Here is a 21249-nt window from a genome sequence, read left to right as displayed (position 1 = left end):
GTGTTCCCCCAAAATTTTCACCTCCACCAGAAATAATACAGGCCTACTTTGATGAAGGCATTTTTCTCCCAGACTTAGTAGGATTTTGTTCATAACAAGCAAGAAACTTATTTATGAACCATTTTCAATATGTACTCTATGACACTATCAACAATGCTATGCTTCATTAGTGTGCTTGCTCTTTAATTTTGGTTTCATGAGTACAATATTATTCTTCTATGTCTTTTTTCTTTAAAAAAAAAAAATAATTCTAGTAATCACAACCAAAAATTGAGGCCAAAACTTTCTTTTAAAGATTTTTTTGACAGCTTATATTCTCAAATAAAAGAATAAGCTTTATCTAAGGATTCCAATCTAGTATTTGAAATAACTATCTGTTAAACATTGCACGACACATTCAAAAAATACTACTTTATTAGGTTTTCCTCCTGCATGCATGCATCTGAGAATGTGTGTTTCGGGGAAAATAATGGCTAGAATTCTATTTGTCTTTTGTTACGTCAGGACAGGAAGTTTCCAGTTTCAGAAAGTTTGCTTACTGTAAGACACTGAGGTTTTGCTAATGTCCTAAAGTTACTAGAAAGGAAGTCTGATGGATAAACATTTTGGTGAGCGTGCCAAGTTTTAGAAGCTTCTCCAGGACTAAATACTGGAAGCGTTTTTAAATTAACTGTAAATGCAAGCATTTAAACCATGAACTAAATAGGTAAAGAACACAAAAGTATTGCCAACATTAATAATTTGTTGAATTTCATCATAATGAACAGTATTTCATACTGTAATACAAGTCACATTACTAAAAAGACAGCTGCAGCAATCCTATATAGGGCAAATATAAGCTGTTAGTAAAAACCCAGACCTATTTTTAAAACCTATTTATTTCTGGAATGAAACTCACTGTAAAACAAAGTTAAAACAAAACTAGCTTTTCTTGCCAGTTAAGTATTGGAAAGCATATAAAATATTCAAGAAGCATCCCTTCTCATAGCTTTTTGTGAAAGCATTAAGTTGCTCCTAACACAGTAAACAAGAAAGTAAACAAAACCATCGCCAGCAACATCGTATTTAATTTGGCTTCACTAAGTAACATAAGCCAAATATGATGTGACAAAAAACCCAACCCCAACACCCCAATTCCATGTTAGCTTGCTGTTACACACTATATAGTACCAGTTATGATCTAAAGTAAACATAAATACAGCAAGAAAAACATTTAAACCCACAAAATAAAGGAATGATAGTGGTTTTATTCCTGTCTTAATAAGGAAGCAAGATAATGAAGCCAGTTGCTAACTTTTTTGCGGGTGCTTTTAATAGCTGCCATTGAGAAGTTTAAATAAAATGGGGTGCGACAACAATAGCTGCTACAAAAACACTACTCCTATAGATTTCAGCTGACTTCAAATAGTCATGATATCAAAAGTGTTTCTCCTTAAAAAACCCCCCACTACATATTTATTTGGTTTTTTTGCAAAAACTGATTTTCAAATACTTCAAAGGCTACTCCATATTATTATTTAAAACATCGATATTCAGAGGCATACTTTAAGATATATATATATATATAAATTCTTATTGAAAGAGAAAATTTAGTTCCACAAGCTGACACAGAAGTAATATGACTCAAACTGAAACACCATACCTTTTCTTTCCTAAATACTAAATTCATGCAATTTTAGCATAATTTTGTCTAAACAAGCACTGAATATTTCAGCAAACAATTTTAGAAAATGTGGTCATGTGTTACTACGCGGCTTCTATGGCAACAGGACAGCTAAAACTAGGGAGAACTAGTTCCCCTAAATCCTATTCAAGAAGGGAAAAATAAAAAGCTCCAGAACAAGGGACTTAAAACATTTAAGTGGCAAATACAAACTTCTAGTATTAAAACAACACAGAAGAGACATTCCTTTCATGGCAGGTCACGCCTACTAAAACCAAAGTATTTGTATGACAATTTTAGGCAATGCTTTCTCCCAGGATACTCAATTTTAACATGATATTGTTGAGTGCTTGTAGGTGGGATGCATGTATATGTTACATGTTTTAGGACATGCTTTATTTTATTGCCTAAGTATTCCAATGAGTAAACACAGAAAATTGAGACAACAGTACATTCCTAGCTAGGAACAACTGAGGCAATACATAATACATTAATAAAATATCACAGATGATGTTAATGAGGCATTATTTTATTTCCTGTAGCAACAAACAGTAGAGACCCCATTTGTATCCCATACTAATTTTAACACTAAGTGCACTCTTTACCTCCCACAGAACAGTTATACTGTTGAACTCACTACAGTATGCTGTGGCAAATCCCATAAGTATAATTGGGTTACAAAATACAGATTTGACAAACTTAGAAGACATCTACTGGCAATTATTCCAATGGGATTGGTTCAATGGGATTTCCCATTGCATTGGAACTGAAAACTGCAAGTCACCTGACTCCAGATTTGTCCTGTTACCACTGTCTGTCTTTGGAGTGCGTTACTGGCAACTACTAAATACAGGGTACTGAAGGTGACACAGTGGTGGACCAAGTATGGCTCTTCATATTTTCTTAACAAGCAAATCTAAATAGTTCCTGAATGGATGTCTAATGCTAATCATTAAGTGTTGTCATTACTTTTCTACTGAAAGACAAAGAAACACGTTCCAGCTCTTAAGAAAGTCTCCAGAACTGTTCCCCAGCAAGGCAGGGAAATTATAATGTTTATGGTTTGTATTTGCTTCACATTTTATGGCCAGTTCAATCTTTTGCATCAGAATGATCATCATGATTCACTGATATTAAGTTTACTTTTTATTTCAGAAACAAAAATGAATCACTATATACTTTACAGAAACATCTGCAGTTAACCTGATGGGGTAGCTTAAAAGAAAAATTTTGAAGTTGTATTTCTTTAGCTAGTGCTTTCAGCTACAAACACTTCTCTTGAAAAAATAAGCATTATTCCAAATATATTTTAGAGAATAGATCACATATTTGCTGATCCTTAATTTCAGGCTGATGGTTATAAAATATAATTGTCAGAATTCTTTTAGATATTATTTTTAAGAGATTCACTCAGAAATTAAAAATAGAAGTTATCTTCCACTCATGAACCACCCCATATCAAATGGTATGAGGTGGTTTTGGTCATTAGTTTGTTGTATTATGTGTCCCAAAAGACTACTCAGAAGAACTGATTTATCAGTAGAAAAACATAACAAAATTAGATATTTACAGCCCTGTGAGTTAGTAGGAAAAGCAGAACGCAGTATTTGTGAAAAATGAGTCACAGCAAAAAGCGAGTAGAGTTCATGACAAATACTCTTTTGAATTGGGTTAGTTCTAAATTGACATTTGGGACAAAATAATGGCCGAGACTTCTCTTCTTCTGGAACTCATGTTAATATATGCATAAGGGGATTATTTCTGGAAACTGTGCTAAATTAAAGTCTACCAGGTTGTTCTGCTAAAGTGAAATCAAATATTAATGTATTCATTTCAATAAACATTTCTGGGCTACCAATGATTGATCCAATTACAATACTAATCATACATTTTCATTCTTTTAACAACTGACTCATGGAATTCCAAATTGCAAACGAGGTCTAGTGAATGCATTTCAATTATTTAATATTCATGTGACCCAAAGGCATCACTGTGATGGCCAGTTTCACAACAGTTTTGCAAACAACAGCTGTGAACTGAAAAAGACTAAAATCAAGGCTGCATCCTTGTGAGTCCCAGTGGTCAGGTGTACTATTTTACACAGCATGAGAAAAATACTTAGTTATATAGACAGTGTGAAAAAGCTGCTCAATGTAAGACAAATCTTTCCTATATACAAGACACATGCTTCTCCTACTCTTAATCAAGTCTTTTATTACATACAACTACACCCCAATTTTTCCTGCCATGCAACATAATAAATTGACTTTACTTTCAGATGTTTGTGACAAGGGGAGGTAATGGATGCCTTTTCTTTTTTTTCCTGTAAATCAATTCCATTCTCTCAATGGTAATGTACAGTAAGGCTTCCGGAAATGGGATGCCTGAAACAATGCCAAGAACTTTCCCATTCACAGAAATACTTGCAAATACCAGTCAGAGCTCTCCACCCATCAGTCCATACTCTGAATACTGTATGGGTCTCTATTAACCAACACCCAAGAACGGGGATCCAAATACATTTTTAAATGAACTTAGTTGTTTTCATTGCTTGTGCTTTCCTTAATACAGATAGTTGAGTTGTTCATGAGGTTGCACATTTATGGTTTCATGAAGCATACAGAAGCTTAATCTAAATTTTGAACATATTTGTAAACAAAAATGATAGTGGAAAACCAGAATTTCCTCTACAAAACAACAATTCTGATTTATAATTAAGGCCAGAATAAATAGTATGTATGGGTGGATGCTTAAAAATAGGAGTATATATTTTTTAAACAATTGTTTCATCAACATCTTCCCTATTAATATAGAGTCGAAAGTATGGTTAAGACATGTTATGGAAACCCCATGTTAGGGCTTCATAATGGAAGTGACCAAGAGTAGAGGTTCTGAAAATGTGTTTTCAGTCATATTTTAAGAAACAAAAATTAAATCAGCAAGGAAAAACAGTATTTAAATGTAGAATGTAAATACACTCAGTGGGATAAATTAATGTTGTGTAAGTATTTTAAAATTATTTTTACTTGAAATTAAAAGATAATTCAAATGTTTCATTTTAGGTTAAATTTGAGGGTAATGAATTTTATTTTAAAAATTCTGAAGTGGTGGTAGAAGAAAAACCACATCAAATAAGCACAATCAGAAATTTAGGATTCAGATACTCTGTTAAGTTCTTTGCAAAATACTCCTTGAATCATTACATGCAGAGTGTGTTAGTACGCACTGCAAAACAATTGTTTGTTAGATCAAACTACCTGCCATGCATAGCTATGTTAATATGGTACTGTTTAAACAAAACAGAAGAGCAAGGAACATCAGCTTCGGACAAATTGTGAATTTTCTGAGTGCTATTTCTGGTACCCATGGTAGTACTACTGTAGATACAGATGATTAAGCTCTATTACTTGGTTGGACAAGGTTGCTGATTAACAGTCAGCTAGTAACATACATACATCTCTGACACTCGGAGCAAGACATTTTACAGAAGGTGTTTAAAGGTTTCAAAGGTTAAAGGAAAAACAAGATAGAAAGAGGTCTATTCCTGTAGTGAAGCGCTACATGTGCTTTGGCAAAGCTTATGAGCTTTAATTAGCTTTCTCTCAAAATCAGCATTTTTAAGCACAAGAATTGACTATCTTGATAACTTGACCATCGAAACAGATGTTGAATGAATGGCCAGAGAGTATCTTGATCTTTTTCTCTCCCACTATGACTTTATATTATTCAATATATAGGAGACCCTTTAAAAGGAAGAAATCTTCATTAGAAACAAAGATTTATGCATTACTGGAATTCAGCTGAAATTCTTTGGTATTTTGAAACTCCCAATAGAAAGAAGGAACTTACAACAAGGTAATACCAAAACCACTTAATACAATAAAGTAAGCACATTTGAAATATATTTTTCGAAACTTCTTTTTGTAAGACACTTTCAACAAAACCTGGAATAAAGGTTCCTACCTTCCTACCCTTTCACCTTTGCTATTCCCTCCCTTTACTCTTTTTAGATTCTTTTTCCACATCAATTACTAGTTTGACTTCCTTCTTCAGGATCAGCTAGTGCAATGTAGTTAATTCCAAAGAAACCCATGAGAAGTTAAGGCCCTGCTTTCACAGCTTTTCCCATTCTACAGAAATGATTTAGCTGCTTCAGCCTTTTGGGGACAGTGCTTATAATCAGGAATATTATTTATGTGACTTAAAGCATTTTAATTTTTATGTGAAAACACTCAGTAACAATTCATTTGCATTTGAACAATGTCATGGTTCTCTCTTAAAGGACTGCCAGCAAAAGGTTACAGTGTCATTAAAAAAAAGTTTCTGCAATGATTAGTGCCTCATTCTATGACATGTAGAATTCAGCAGTTTCTTTAAGCACGGGTGTTTTTCTGCATCACCACCATTTTAAACACTTAGTGACTAAACACTAACTTGTAGTTCGTTAATGAATTTGAAATTTCCAAATATGGATAATGCATAGATACTGCATACATCCTTAGATATTTTTCAGTTCAACAAAAGATATGTAATTGTTTACTTCATAACTTTCACTGAAGAATGTTTATTTTCCTCATAAATCTTACTGTTTTCTACATGAGTAGCATCTCACTTTTGCAGAGGGATTTTCTCAAAAAAAAAAAATAAATTTTTCCAAATAGGTGTTAACATTGGTTCAAAAGCAATACATCATATTTGTTACCAGCAGACCTAGCACACTCTCTTCCTCTAAGATGCTCCAGACTTACATTTCATTTGGAAGAAACATTACATTGCCTCCAATTAACTTTTCTACCCTCTCCCCCAGATTATTTAGAAAAGAAACGTCTGAGACACTAACACAAGGTGACATATTTATAGTAAATGGGAGATTTAAAAAAATTCCTGCTCAACTTATAACGTGAAAAATAAGAATCAAATCACAAGAAATGAACTGCATGGCTCTTTTCTGCTAACAAGTTGAAGTCCATGCAATTATGTTATATGTGAAATATGGATTTTTATATAAGGAATAATGACCACTGTGTAGCACGTGGCTAACTTTTTTTTTCATCTTGGTGCAAAATGCTATTTTCTTCCCAACATCTTGAACAAATTATAAATAATAAAATATCAATGCACCAAAGGTGTGAGGGGATCTGTATAAATCTTCCTTTTTATTTGTTCATTAAGTTCGTAGGTCAGCTCTTGCTAACATTTGCCAAGCATACTTCTGAGATGACTTTAGGGAGAAGGAATTGGATTCTTGAATAATTTATTAAATCTTTAAAGGAAAAGAGAAATTACTACATCCTTCCTATTTCCGATTGAGATGTTGCCCTTGTACTACTTCACATTTTCCCATGCTAATGTATTTTTTCTGATTTATGTTTTTTTTCTTAATCGTTTGTTATATACGTTCTGCACAAGAGAAATGGATTTCCATAACATAATATCAGCTAATAGTTCAACATTTTAAATGTGAATTCAAATAATTGAAGAGGAGCTATTTCATTGCATCTATTTTGTGCTCAACAGAAGAATTTTTAAAGCACTGATAAAGTGGATTACTTTTTTCCACCCCACCTCCCAAGATGTATGAAAATGATTGTGTCAACACCACTAGTATTTTAGATAAGGACATAGTAAGATTAAAATGATACTGTAAAAACATTGTTTGAAAAGAATTTATTTTTTCTAAGCAGAGCTGATACTGTTCATGTTCACTTGTCACCTTAAGGTTTTAAAATTAAACAATTGAATGTCCAATTAATCATTTTTAGAATTTTATTTTAATTTCTTCCAGCAAGCAAATCCAATTCTAATTCAATTCCAACTCAATTTCAAATTCAAATGTCTAATGTCCAGCTCTCAGTACTTTAGCACCTAGTAGCAATATGACTTATTCTGTACAATGACTTATATTTATGATTTTTTGTACAACAATGGCTACCTACTGAGCAGAAAGTCTTATACTAACAAGCAGTATGAAGGAAAAAAAAAACAACCCTGTTGGAGAAAACTTATGTTATGTTAGCTCACCAACGTAAGCTGTCAATGAGAAAGAGGTACATTCTTTATGAAGACTAAAAATCTTCAGTAATTTGGAAAAAAATCCTGGCAACATCCACTAAAATTATCAACACGTTCATATAACTGGTCAAAAGCAAATGGAAAGAGCACACAATCAGATGAAGAGGAAAAAAAAAAATCCCAAGAAGTGTGGCATTAGAAATTGTCTTGTTAGAAGTTATCATAACCTTTACAGGAAGGCTTACAAAATTTGGAGGACAGTTGTTTCTACCATATTTTCTCCTGCATCTACTAACAGGGGGAAAGGAGCGAAAGTAATGTCTCCTATTTCCTTCTCCAAAGAACAACAAGTAAACAAAAATAAAAATACCACAAAAGACTTCTATGGACATCTTCAGGCAAAGACACCATTTACAGCTGAAAAAAGTCCATCTTAACTGAAAAAAATATGGTGTCCATTTACTTAGGTGAACATACAGTTCAACAACATTTAGAACAAGAGAATAATTGGAAAACCTCCAGATAAGACTTTCGAGACAACCCCTCAAATTATGTCTAATGATATTAATGAGTGAAATGTTTATGCATTAAAAGTTTGCTATCTAAATAATAGTTATTTTAGTGTTAATTTCAGCAAGAACAAATCTGGCCTCTTACAACACAGGACTTCAAGGAAGGTGGAACAAAAATAGATTAATCAAGAACTCTAATGAAGCTTACTAGTGTCATGAATTAAAATTCAAAACAATGATAAACCACATACGACAAGACAGAATCTCTACAATCAATGCTTAGTTAAAGTATATTATCCAGTTTACTGGATCTGCATTTGGGTACATCTCCCTACCTATTCTGCCAGAAAAAAAATAATCCCTCTAAAAGGAAAAAAAGTATACCAAAAATATGCCTATGATATAAAATAAATACCAGCTAAGAGCATGGCTTCATGTTTGTCTTGTACATATAAAATACCCATCTCCAAGTGAAAACCCCATTGCATGTGAGACTTGAATTCTTATTTTACAAGTGATTTAGAGAAGTCTATATTTCTTTCCTTCTTCAGCCACAGATGTATACTTCCACAAATCCAACCTTAACATGTTAAATGCCGTTTTCTAGGTGTTTTTTTAATATAATAAAATATTACACATTTCAGGCAGATAATCACAGTCTAAATTATAAGTGAAAATATAGACATATATATACATATATACATACACACAAAACATGATTCAAAATAAGAATGGGCTGATTTTTGCAATCAGATCTGCTATTAAGATTCCAGTGTTCTAGCACCGAAAAGAAAATGTCACTGTATTTGAATTCTCAGATGAGTTATGACAGGAAACAACCCCACCTCCAAACCCTTCATTAATCTGCTTTGCCATGACAGACTAAACAGACTAGAAAACCAGTTTTAAAAACAATATTCTTCTTTTTGTTTAAAAATAAAGATAAAACAAGAAAGAAAATCACTACCTTTTATTTTAATGCCTTTAATAAAGCTTTGCAGATTATATTTCCATTATGATATGACAGTAGCATTCTGGTTCCTAATGAACACAATGCCACAGAATGCAGGTACTTATCACTGCCATGATTTTCCAAAAGGTTGCCAGCAATCCACATCCAATTTCTTTCTATATGGGGAATGAGAATGGAGCAGAGTGGAAGACTGCTGCAACCCACTGAGGTCCACTGCCCTCACTCCAAACGGGAAGGAGAAATGAGCAAGCCAACAACTGCTTTCAGCCTTGCTGAATCCCTGACTAGCATGGGCAAAATAGGAAGTATAAGCATGCAAGTCTGCAAACTTTCTTTTCCTTCTCTCTGAAAACGCAAACCCAAACCCACACCAAAAAGAACAAACCCAAACTAAAACCAACCCAACACCACTCTCCCTGCCAAAAAAACCCCCAGCCCACCCTCAACACAATCTGACCTTTACACTGCAGACAGTGAAATACTGGGCATCAACTATCTGGTATGGTCAACAGCAATACAAGCATATGCTAAAAATCACATACACGCTTAATGAGAACAGAGGTTATAAATGGTTTTGGCAGAATAATTCTTAACCCCAGAATGAGCTGTGTAGAGGAAGAAAGCTAAAGGAAGCAGTGGACTAATTTCACAGTGTTCCAGGGGTCAATGCTCTTCTATGACTACCAGCTTTTGAGAAGCTAAAGCATTATTTATCTGCTTTTCCCTTGTTACCTATGGATGTCTTTCAATGTTACAGATTATTAGCTGTAAGCAGAAAGCCCCAGTGTGTTAGTGCTGCCTATCCAGAGCACAAGATACAGCATTGGCCCACAGCAGCTGCACTGTCAGGCTGAGATTTGGCCTGTCATCCCTCAGAACAGTGCCTTCTGTAAGGATTCTTCATCCCGTTTTACCCAGGCTATCCTCTCGGCCAACTCGCTTTACAACTAAAGAAGAAAAGCCAGCTACATAGAATTACAAGGGAAAAAAAATGTGGCTGTCAGGATACAGCAAAGCAGTCAATTCCATGACAGAAATGGTGAATCCTTTGATTCTTGGAAAAATAAACTTATAAAATATTGTACTAAATTAATTCCAGGCCAACCTGTAATTAATGGGAAATCTCATCCTCCCCAAGTCTATTACTTGAAACTGTGCAAAACCATAGCAGCTGCTTAACATTTCAAATCACTTTAACAGAATTATAATACTTGTTGACACTATGATTCCATCAATGTCATGTGAAAGATTCAAATGGAATTATTAATAACACTTATAGGATCGAGGAACACTGATATATGGGGTATGTTACAACATGAGGAGGAGGGAGTTATCTGTTGGCAGAGTGTGTCTAGCCATTGAAAAAGTAAACTTATTTCCTATATCCAATTACGAATGTTATGTAATTTATAGAAAGTGGGTCTGAGGCTCAGTTTTATATTTGGCTTCAGTATTTGCAGAAGTGTGCATCCACTGTGTTTATAGATGACATATAACTTTTGCAGGAGACATTTAAAAGCATTTCCAACAGAGAACAAATTAATTATATACTTACGGCATGGGGTGTTTGCCCTGTTCACAAGTTGTGGGAATGCAAAGATAGCTGACAAGTCTAGTTCATTGTTTTGATTTTGTTCCTTTGCTTCAGTCTGGTCAGCCCAAACTACTGATTTTTGTCTTTGAATCAGCTGCTCAACCTCCCCAAATTCAGTCTCAATTAAATTATTTGTCAACCCAGCTTCTTTCAAAGTCAGGTATTGCTTGCGAAGAACTGGAAGCAAGGTATTTAGTACTCTGTAAAACAACAACAGGCAAGACAAATATGACTAAACCATAACTAATCTGATCCTTACTAGCATTGCCACTATTAAGAATACAAAGGAAGAATACAAAGAAGGTTTTGTCCTTCTTGCCTTGCCCCTCCCCCGTCCCCTCCCCCGCCCCAGTTCTGCTGTGTAATTTATTTTAATTTATTTTGGGTGAATACCATAACACTGAGAGGAAATATTCATGACTAAGAGTAATTTTTCTCTTTTGCAAAATCTTGCATTTCACTCTAAGTATTTACTAGGTATAGTTTTCCCTCAGTGTCCAAGATATTCAGTCCCTCAAGCACCACAGAAATAATAGTCACTATAACTTGATTGAGGTCTGACTTTCAAAAATTAATCATCCAATAAATGAAGAAGAGTATAAACCAAATAATGTGGTTTAAACCAAGCACATCTTAATCAGATGTGCATAGAACCTTATTAGAAGCCTAGTCCAGATAAATTTAGATACTAGGATCTTTAATTAAAGAATGGACTACCTTAAGATCCACACACAACTGCAAATCAAATTAAAATGACAAAAGTTTAGGAATTCTACCTGAACACAGGAATTCATTAACTGTAGAGTCAGTTGCAAGACTAAACAGGAAGTTCAAGCAATAGGGAAAGGGATATGTATACAGAAACCCAAATATGCAACTTTGTAATTACTAACAATGTAGCTTCAAAAATTTTTCTTTCATTTTTGCAGATTTACGTATTAGTTTTTGTAATGGTTTATGGTAACAGCCTTTTCTCCAAAGGAGGAAGAAAAGCTGGTTATTTCATTTTGGAATAATTTAATTAAAACTTTAATATTCTTATTTACTGAACAGATTTGAGATTACTTCCCATTCCTTATGTCACATTCCGAAAGCTAGTCTCCAACATTTTCAAGAGACTGATAATAGAAAGAGAGCTCATGCTTACCTGCAAATTCAGCTTTCTTCAGTCTGACTAGCTATATGAGAGTTTAATAGTAACAGTTTTTGTTACAGGTAAATTAACGTCTACAGTGCAAGAAATTAAAAGAGAACACAATCACTTATAAAAAATCAGTACTGCTGTTCAACATGGAAGAAAATAAGACACCTTGATGTATTGAACAATTTGTAAAAACTATGCAAAGAAGAAAATTAAATAGAAATAAGAAGCCCTAGAGTATACCTGCAGTTTCTGTTAATGGTGGATACAGACCAAGATTTATGTAGTGATTATTATTTTACATATCTTTTTGCTAAGAAAACACAATTCTAACCTAGAAAAAGTTTGAGAAAAATCTTGCTTCTGTTTCAACTAAAACTAAATTCCATAGGTATGTCTTCTGAAGTTACAAATGTCAGACTAGAAGTCTTATCACACCTGCTATGAAACCATACTTACTTTTCTGTCTGCTTATAGTGCTGATCTTGAAGGGACACCAGAGATAACATGTGCTCAATCTGGGCTTTCAGGTCCTTAACTTCTAGGTTTAAATGGCAACACTGCAGATCTTTACAGAGTTCCTTGGGAAATTAGCAAGAAAAAACCACAAACAACTACACATCAAACTGATAGTGTGAAACTAAAAATAGTATTAATTCATCTTAGATTGAAAAGTAAAGATGGAGTGGATCTATATTATTAAAAGAATGTTTTATAGCAGAAAAGTATGAATTGTTTGATTCTCATTTACATGCATAAATATTGCTTTGTAGATTCCTTTGATCATTGTGGGTGTGCTGTAATTAGCATTAAGAATCCAACAGGCACACACATATGCTTATCTATGCATGCCCAAAAATATGTTTGCCCCTTTTACTGTGTACTCGCTCCATATCTGAATTTCAGTGACATTGTCTGGGACAAGTCTTCACTGTATTCAGTCATCTTCCTGAGATGCCAGTATCCTGTTTGAAATACCTTAAATTTCTTTTAAGGTATCAACACATTTTAGTCATCCCAATAAAAATACAGGTATTGAAATACATTCCATTATACGAGTCACATAAGTGCTCATTACACTATCGTTTAAGCCACTCCAATTGCCGGCTGAAACTAAAAGGCAGGGAGGAACAACCCCCCCACCTCTCTTTTCCTCTTCTCCTTGTTCTGCACAGACCTTCATCCCTTCCCTTCTGCCAGCTCTGGTCTTGTCTGAGGCTGCACTGAGTTGACACTACTTGCTAAAACTTGGCAGAGAACTTAACGCAACTTCCTACTTCTTTCCCCCTTTCCAGTCCTCCCCCAGCACCCTCCAAAAAAGATTTTTTTGGCCAGGCTAAGAATTAGGTTGTCACATGGTTCAACGAGCATCAGGAGCTACTGTAAAGGCAAGACTAGAAGTGTATGGCCAGGAGCAGGATCAACACTCTGGCAGCCATCTGAACTGCTTAGCCATACCATACTTACTCCCCTTTAGCGTGCATTTTTATACGTAATTGTATATTTTCATGAACAAGGAATACTTGCACAAACAATTAAGTACTTTGAGAGCAGAAGAGCAGAAACAGCTAATACTTGAATTTGAAACTACCCTGAAAGAATGGCAGAAGATGTCAGTAGAAGTGAGACAAAGAGGGGAAAAAAAATTATAATCTATTCTTAACTATAGTCAGACGTTGCCTACAATGCCTGAAATCTGTCCTTGAAGTGAAAGGCACTTTACCTTTGGAATACACCCATCTTGACCCAGGAGGCGCATTTCATTTTCAACACGATGCAGCCAATTTGTATTTTCCTCAAAACGTTCAACCTCCTCTTCTTTCTTCTTCTGCATGTGTATGCGGTGGGTTCTAAGCATTGCAAGCCTTTGATCCCGCTTGCAAGTGGCCTAAAAATCAGCATTTAAGGGGAAAAACTTTTAAATTACGTTTGCAAACATCTCTCTATAAAAAACAGATTTTTTTCATGCTTTTATACTCAACTGGGCATTACAAACATCTTGCATTTTTGATCAGTTTAATAAAGGTGAAGTAGCCCATTCTCCTTACGGGCATTAGTGAATTATATTTAAACATTTTCAGATTTTTTTCCCTGGAAGCCCTTATAACAGATCATAGTCATTTGATGATTCCTTTAAAGAATAATACATTGGATTTGCTAAATTTCTGTTCTAGTCCATAATTTTCTTAAGTTGCAAAGACTGGAAAAACTACACATGCACATACAAACATACTTCTAGATACAACGTAACCTAATAATTTCTAGTAACTCAAGCATGAATATGAAGACGGAATTTTATCTGCTATTTTTTTTCCTAATGCAGTATGTCCTAGAGAAAGACCACCAAAGGATAAAGAATTTGGCAAAAGGAAAACCCTCTATCTAAAATTCTTCTGATGCTTCTTTGAGATCTGATAACGAAAAAGGCACAAAACCAGCAACAGCAAGCTGGATATGAATGACGTAGTGTCCTAACAAGGCAAAGGAGTCTCCTTCTATTCAGGACAACTATAGTTTGCTGTATACTTTAAAAATTAGGTCATTAACTCAACCGGTCATAGAGAACGTTAACTTTAGAGTTCACAAATATGAGCTTTGCCTAAACTTTTGTTAGTTAAAAAAACCCAAACCAAAATAAAACCCCACAACATTTGAAGTATATTGCTACACTCAACAAAAACATACAGAATCAAGGTTTTTTTTAAATTATATAACCTAAATCTCTACGTCCATACATTCCAAAATTAACACTCTAAATGAAAACTTCATCAATTAGAATCAATCTACATATTTAGAATAGCAGGCCAAATTAGTTCTATTATAAAATGTCATAAGAAACTCTGAATGTACCTCCCTAACGTTGCACAAAGCAGAAATTACTTTAACTGGTGCCCTTCTGAACATGCTGTAAAAAAGAGGAACAGTATGTGGAGAGATGCAGATTGAATTTGTTAAGCGGACTTTTAAAAATGCTTACTTCAACACATGGCATGCAGACCACAGAACCAGCAAGGTAAAGACACCTGAAGTACATGTGTGATCCAGGCAACTTACCAGCTCAAAGACTAGATTCTGGCCAGAATTTCACTTTGCTTTCTCTTTAGACTGTCTTATCTGCTAAGGTGACAGAGGATCCAGAGAAGACAAAGTCACTTTGTAAAGGACCAGGTCCTTAGGGGAAGTACCATGAGGAAGAGTTAACTGCCAGACTAATGCTCGCAACGACCACTGGTTCCCTCTGACCAGTGAGACTAGGGTAGAGCTTTCAAGACTGCTGAAGCAGAGAAATTCAGACACATTGTTTTGTGTACATCAGCTTTTACACAGTGCGGAAAAGGTGTTAGGATTGAAGGTGGTATTGACAATATCCCACCATTCGATAAACCCATCCTGTAGGTTCCCAGGAAGAAAGGGTATGTTACATCGATGTGCTATGACAGAAAAAATATGGTTACGCGTGCTACCTGTACACAGCCTCTGGAACACATATAGTCCTAGACAAGATACTTGGTTGCTATTCTGTTTTGTAATAGAAAAAAAAAGCACAAGAGATATAGAAGAAATCATCCCTACTGGGACGAAGAACTGGCATACATTCAACAAGCGTTTTTGTGGACTAAGCATAAGAACTGAAACCAAGATAGACTGACAACTTTCCGGGAATATGATCCTTTTCTAGATAGTAAAAATAATGTTAAAGAGGCAATCAGAATCATAGAAGTGATTTTTAAATCTAATATACTTTTTCTAAAGCCTATCAAAGTACCAGCAGTTTTTTGCCATGTCTTTAAAAATAAAAAAAAAATTGTAAAACAGATTCCATGACTGATGCAGAAATGTTCAAGATAAAATAGGTCAAAACTAAGTAGACTTTTTCAAACTCAGCAAGATCATTAAAAGTAACTGTAACACATGGGCACATACTAACTTTTTATGCTTCCATACAAAGAGGAATGCTCTATACGTATTATCCTATTGGCACAAAGGTTTTCTGGCTAACACTGCTGTAGCTGACACCTAGCACGCAACAGGAAAACAACACAGTTGCAGAAATACAGGTAACAAGTAGAAAACCAGGCATGAGGCCATTTAATTGGGCAGCATCCAAGTTCTAAAAAAGCTGGAAACAGGGGCAGTTATGTGGAAAATGGAAATTATTTATTAGTGGTCCAGGATGGATTGAATTTCACAGGATAAATTGTGACATAAATTTTTGCAATAAGAAAGCATTTGTACAAACAGAGATTAAGTGACCTAAACTCATACGTAAGTTTTTTTCCTTGTTTCTGAAATTATTGTTTTGAATTAAAGTGTTCAAACTGGGGTTCTTCAAGTATAGATAAGATACCATTTGCTTCGTGTTAACTTACCTAAAACCCATTATCATATCTAGTTACTGAGCACAGACAATTAAGTGTAAAAAGAAAAGATACTTTATAAGTAAAAATTTTCCGGTAAAAATTAATATTTCAGAAATACCCCCGTGGCCTAACAGTGTATTTTACACAGAGAAAACCAAGGGGCATTTAGGAAAATAGCAAATGTGTAAAAAGACAAGTAAGAACAGAAGCATTATAGTGCACAAGGGACATGTGAGCAGTCACTTTGGTAATCAAATGACTGAAGTCCAAATTAAAATCCAATTTGTTCCAAAGTAATCACAAAAGGACATTTAATTTTACCATTACAGTGACTTTTGTTAATAAATAAGGCATCATACTTATAGGACAGTGACTCTTGGCCCTTAGTAAATCACATCTGTAAGTTAACTAACGGCAAAACCAACATTTGAGTACAGCACTGCCAACATTCAAAATAAAAGTTAAATCAGCTCGTAATAAAAACATTTGTATGAAAGAGTATATGAAGGTATAGCTCCTCATTATGAGTAGAGATACAGCTATGCTCCTTTCTAAGCAGCATTTAAAAGTATGGCACAGATAAATATTACTTCAGAGTTTCTATGGCACAAAAGAGAATTCTAGAACACATTAGTCACTTGAAATATCTTCACTAATGACAAGCAAAAGTGTGTGATGTATTTTTCACTTTGACATTTATCTAAGGACCAAATTTCATGTGAATCACTGGGAAAAAATAGTCATATGGTAAACTGTCATTTTCGGCCAAATACAGATTGTTTCTGTGACTAAGCAAAATCAGCCCCACCCTCAACTTCATATCTACATAAAACATATACTCCTTTAAGTTAAATTTTATCAGAAAAATTAAGATACTATCTAACCATGCTTACTTATTTATACTTTGATTCTTCTAGAAAGACGTGAGCATTTAATGCTGCACAAAAGCAATTGTTCCTACTTAGCCCCCAAATTCTTCTCTTAAATTCCAAGGTAACTAAATGTAATTATTTCAGTACATGACTGTCCTTAAGCAGCTATCCAACATCTTCCTGGTGACAACTGAAAACACCAATGATAAGAATCAGTCTCGTTTAGCACAAGGACCATGCTTTTCCTTATGAAATACAGACTACTCAGCTTGATAACAGCTTCAGTGGCTGTACCATGCATATATTAACATGCTTTGGTTTTGGACAAATTACCATGAGTCTCCTAAGTCTAGTCAGGTCTTGAACTATGACAATCAAGCCTACATAAGGACAAGTTGAAAAGTTTTCACAGTTAGCAGCAATAAGCACATCAATAGTTTTCTGTACAGTGTGGGAAAAAATAGCACACCTGGCATTCCTACTACATTTTCTCTATTAATGTCAGAAAATGTTATCTGAGTGATAACTGGTGTGTCCCATTTTAATTAAATATTTAAGCATTAACTAATGATAGAATTACTTAAGCAAAATTCATACATTAGTATAACAAAATGAAGAGAGACGATACCTAGTATTACATTATAGAAAACTCACCTTTTCTACTCTTTCTTCAGAACACATCAGTTGAATTTGTTCATGACATTGTTTCTGGTAATATGTCTTCAGTGAGTTTTCTTTCAGGCACATTTCCAGCTTGAGGTATTCTTTTCTGATTTCCTCACGGTTTGCAAACACATTTTTAAGGATTTCTTTGTATCTATTAGAACCAAAGGATAAGAATAAATAACGTATTACTTACTGAAGATTTTTTTGACGACCATCTCCCTTTACAAGGCGAACTTTCAGTTGCAAGTTAAGGAAATAAATATAAAAAAATTAAGAGGAAAAAAGTAAAGCCTGTTATAGATGAGCACTAAATAAAGTGTCAGTACATCAATAAAGATTTTATATACTCCAACTGGAAATGGGATGTGAAATTTTGAAGGGGTCACTAAAAATAAGCCTTGTATTCGTGAAGCTGACATTGGGATTCAAGAGACAGACATCTGGAACTTCTTCACATAAACCTTACCTCTACCTTCAAAAAGATACTAAATACTTATGTTCTCTACTTATACCAATTTATTGAATGTATCGGACAACTGTTGCCATAGACACACAAGGTCTCCTTCAAAAAACCCACTAGCTATCTCTCAAAAAAGGAAAACCACAGAAGAGTCTTCAGTCACTCACTTTCTCTGAAGTTCTGTTGTACAATTTTAATCACTAATGGACGACAAAAATCAGAACACGCATCATTTTTTAACACATACTAGCCTAGTAGGGGAAAAAAACCCTAGTGATAGAAAGTACTTAAGAGTTACTCCAAGGAGACCAATATTTAAATGGCCTCAAAATCTGCTTGTCCTTAGTCTGCAGTGCAAATCAGAAAACCAAGTATAAGCAGAAAGCCTGGAAGTGTTACTATGTTGCAATATAAATTTCAGTGGTGAAACTTTTTTATTTCACTCCTGAATACTGAAAATGCAGTACAGAATAGCCCCAAAGATACTGGATATCTCGATAATGACCAACCTTGTATATAAGCCATTTCACAATATCCCGTTAACTTATTAGAACTTCACATAAAGAATAAAAGCACAATTTAATATGCAAATGTTCTAAATACATGCAACATTTGAGGTCATTATGCAGGGTTTAGTATAAAAGATTATAAAATTAAATGCCATAATAATACTATAAAATAACACATAGGTTCAACTAGAGAGCAAGTTGAAGAGACATTCTTAAGAGTGTGTTTCAGAAGCAGCAGTTAATTTCATAGCCTAAAGTCTGAATAACTCCAAGTCTTTTATTGTAGTGTTGCATTACTCTTGTGTTAAAAACAAACAGAATTAACAAAAGAATTCTTCATTACAGTTTTAGAAATTCAACAGTTTTGCCTGAAAGCATACAGAGAACGCTATTGTATCTAGGTAAAAATGTGTACTAAAACACACACAGAATTTAGAAATAATATTTCTTTAAGGAATAAAATAGCTGCAGAGTATCAGAGTTCTTACCCTACGCTGTTACTATCTATACAATCTGCACTACTATACTATTGCACAACTGGTTGGACAATTTTTTCCTCCATAGTATCCATAGAAACATGGCTCCTCCCAGCTGCCTGGGAAACAAAGCAATAAGAAATGAAGGTGAATCCTCTCTCTCAATTTCCCTCACAGTAAAACCCTGGGCATAATTTAAGAGAGGCTGCAGATTCTGATTCTATGTACAATCACTGTGAGGAACTATTACTGGTAAATTAACCCTTTGTGCACTTATAATCATCACTGTCCCAAATATAGCATCAAGTATAGAAGCCTTTGCAAAGCTGCTGCCTTGAGCTTGGATTCACTCTTTCAGTAAGCACACTTCTATTCTTACAGAGTTATCTTTACCTTCTCTACTTAAAAAGGACAAAGTGATCCTGTAGGCATATCCAGGGTATGAACTCTCTGGACTACCTAGTCTCAAAGAGCTCATGGACCTGTTGGCGGTAGTTCCAAAGCCAGTGTCCACTGTCTACCTCAACAGGCTCAACACTTGAAGGGTTGGCAGACAATACATCTCCAAGCTTTAGACAACACAGGGAGCAGGAATGACCTTTGGGTTTGAAGAAGCAAGTGGTGTAATCAGGGAGTTTCTTCCTGATAACAGTGAAGCAAAAGCCATAGGTAGTTGGACTGAAACACAAGATTGTGGATAAGGCTCTCTACCCTGTCCCAAATGGAAAGGAGAAGATGGCAGAATACCTTCAAAACCTGTAAATGAACGTGGGGGAAATCAACATACCACCCACACCATCAGTAGGATGAACCTGACAGGATCCTCATGAGGAAGAAAATTAAACGTCCACTTTATTGGTGATATCTAGAGGGAAAAGGATAGGCTTAAGTGTGTCTCTATGGTTATTCCAGAACATTAAACCCCAAATATTCTCTGACCAACAAATCTTGGCATAGAATATGTCCAGCATTTTGAGAAGACATTTTAGAGACCTTGCCCTTGACTGATTCCTCCCACACACAAAATGAAATAAAAGGGTAAATCACAGGAAATTAAATTAACCTTAAAGACTTGCAGTGCAAAAATATGCAGGAAAACTATCAGAACTATGAACATGACTTCAAAACCTACACTTCTTCTGAAAATTAAATTTAAATAACCTGATTGAGAGGTTTATTGAAACTTCTGGAATGCCAGTAAAGTGAAGCTCAGTTAGAGAGCATTTTGCTTTGAATGGGTTTTTTCTTTCACCTCAGAAGGTTTTCCAGGTTAAAAAATACCACATTCAAAGGGCCAATAAAAATAAAGAAGCTAACTGAATAAACCTAGGTGAAGAGTTCTCAGAAACATGTGATGAGATACGCAGACTGATTCAGAAAGACTTTCACACCAAAACCTAACCTTCTTATGGAACAGATTGACTTCTGCAACAAATTCATACGTCACGCATCTTAATTTGTTACTTCTTGTGTGCTCTCACAAGAGAGACTGTCACATCAGAAAAGATAGACAGGAACATCATCAAGAAGAAAGAGACACCAAGAAATACAAAAGCAATAGAAAGTAAGGAACCTGCAAACATAAATTAAATGCTTTGTGGAAAGAAGAACTTAAAAGTTCTTGCCTCTCTCAAACCTTGCCAGAAAGATAATACTGAAGTAGTATCTGCCAGCAGTAGCAGCAGCTGCTGTCATTTATGCAAACTACATTCTGTCTACCCACAAAAATGACCTGTTAAGTAGCTTTGCTGAAAGCTAGCATTCATATGCTGCATACGTGTGTCATTCCCACCTCGCCCCCAGATTACTAAAACAACTAAACTGGACTGTGAGGACAAACACCACCATTAGAACACAGAGAATAGTTTTAAAATTTTTCTATAATGCCAGAGGCAGTCAAGTTCTATTTGGTAACACATTCCTAGAGTTATTAAAAAAGAGCCTTGTAAATATTCTACTGTTCCTCTCCCTAAAACCTATCATCTCTATTTTAGAAGCCTAGATCTTGAC

The 21249-nt window shown here is 34.8% G+C and overlaps 1 protein-coding gene across 2 annotated transcripts in view; it reads right to left on the bottom strand.

Moving 5' to 3' along the window:
- Positions 1-21249, bottom strand: part of KIF18A (kinesin family member 18A) — a 45325-nt gene that overhangs the window by 8926 nt on the left and 15150 nt on the right. For both annotated transcript variants that reach the window (XM_069804019.1, XM_069804020.1), the window contains exons 10-13: positions 17783-17945; positions 13619-13783; positions 12355-12476; positions 10716-10954 (exon numbers count right to left, since the gene is read on the bottom strand). In XM_069804019.1, coding sequence (XP_069660120.1) covers positions 10716-10954; positions 12355-12476; positions 13619-13783; positions 17783-17945 — 689 coding nt within the window. The remainder of the gene's footprint in view (positions 1-10715; positions 10955-12354; positions 12477-13618; positions 13784-17782; positions 17946-21249) is intronic.

This window comes from Haliaeetus albicilla, chromosome 16, assembly GCF_947461875.1.
Source record: "Haliaeetus albicilla chromosome 16, bHalAlb1.1, whole genome shotgun sequence".
In the NCBI taxonomy this organism is placed as follows: domain Eukaryota; kingdom Metazoa; phylum Chordata; class Aves; order Accipitriformes; family Accipitridae; genus Haliaeetus; species Haliaeetus albicilla.
This window is presented reverse-complemented; position numbering and strand designations above follow the sequence as displayed.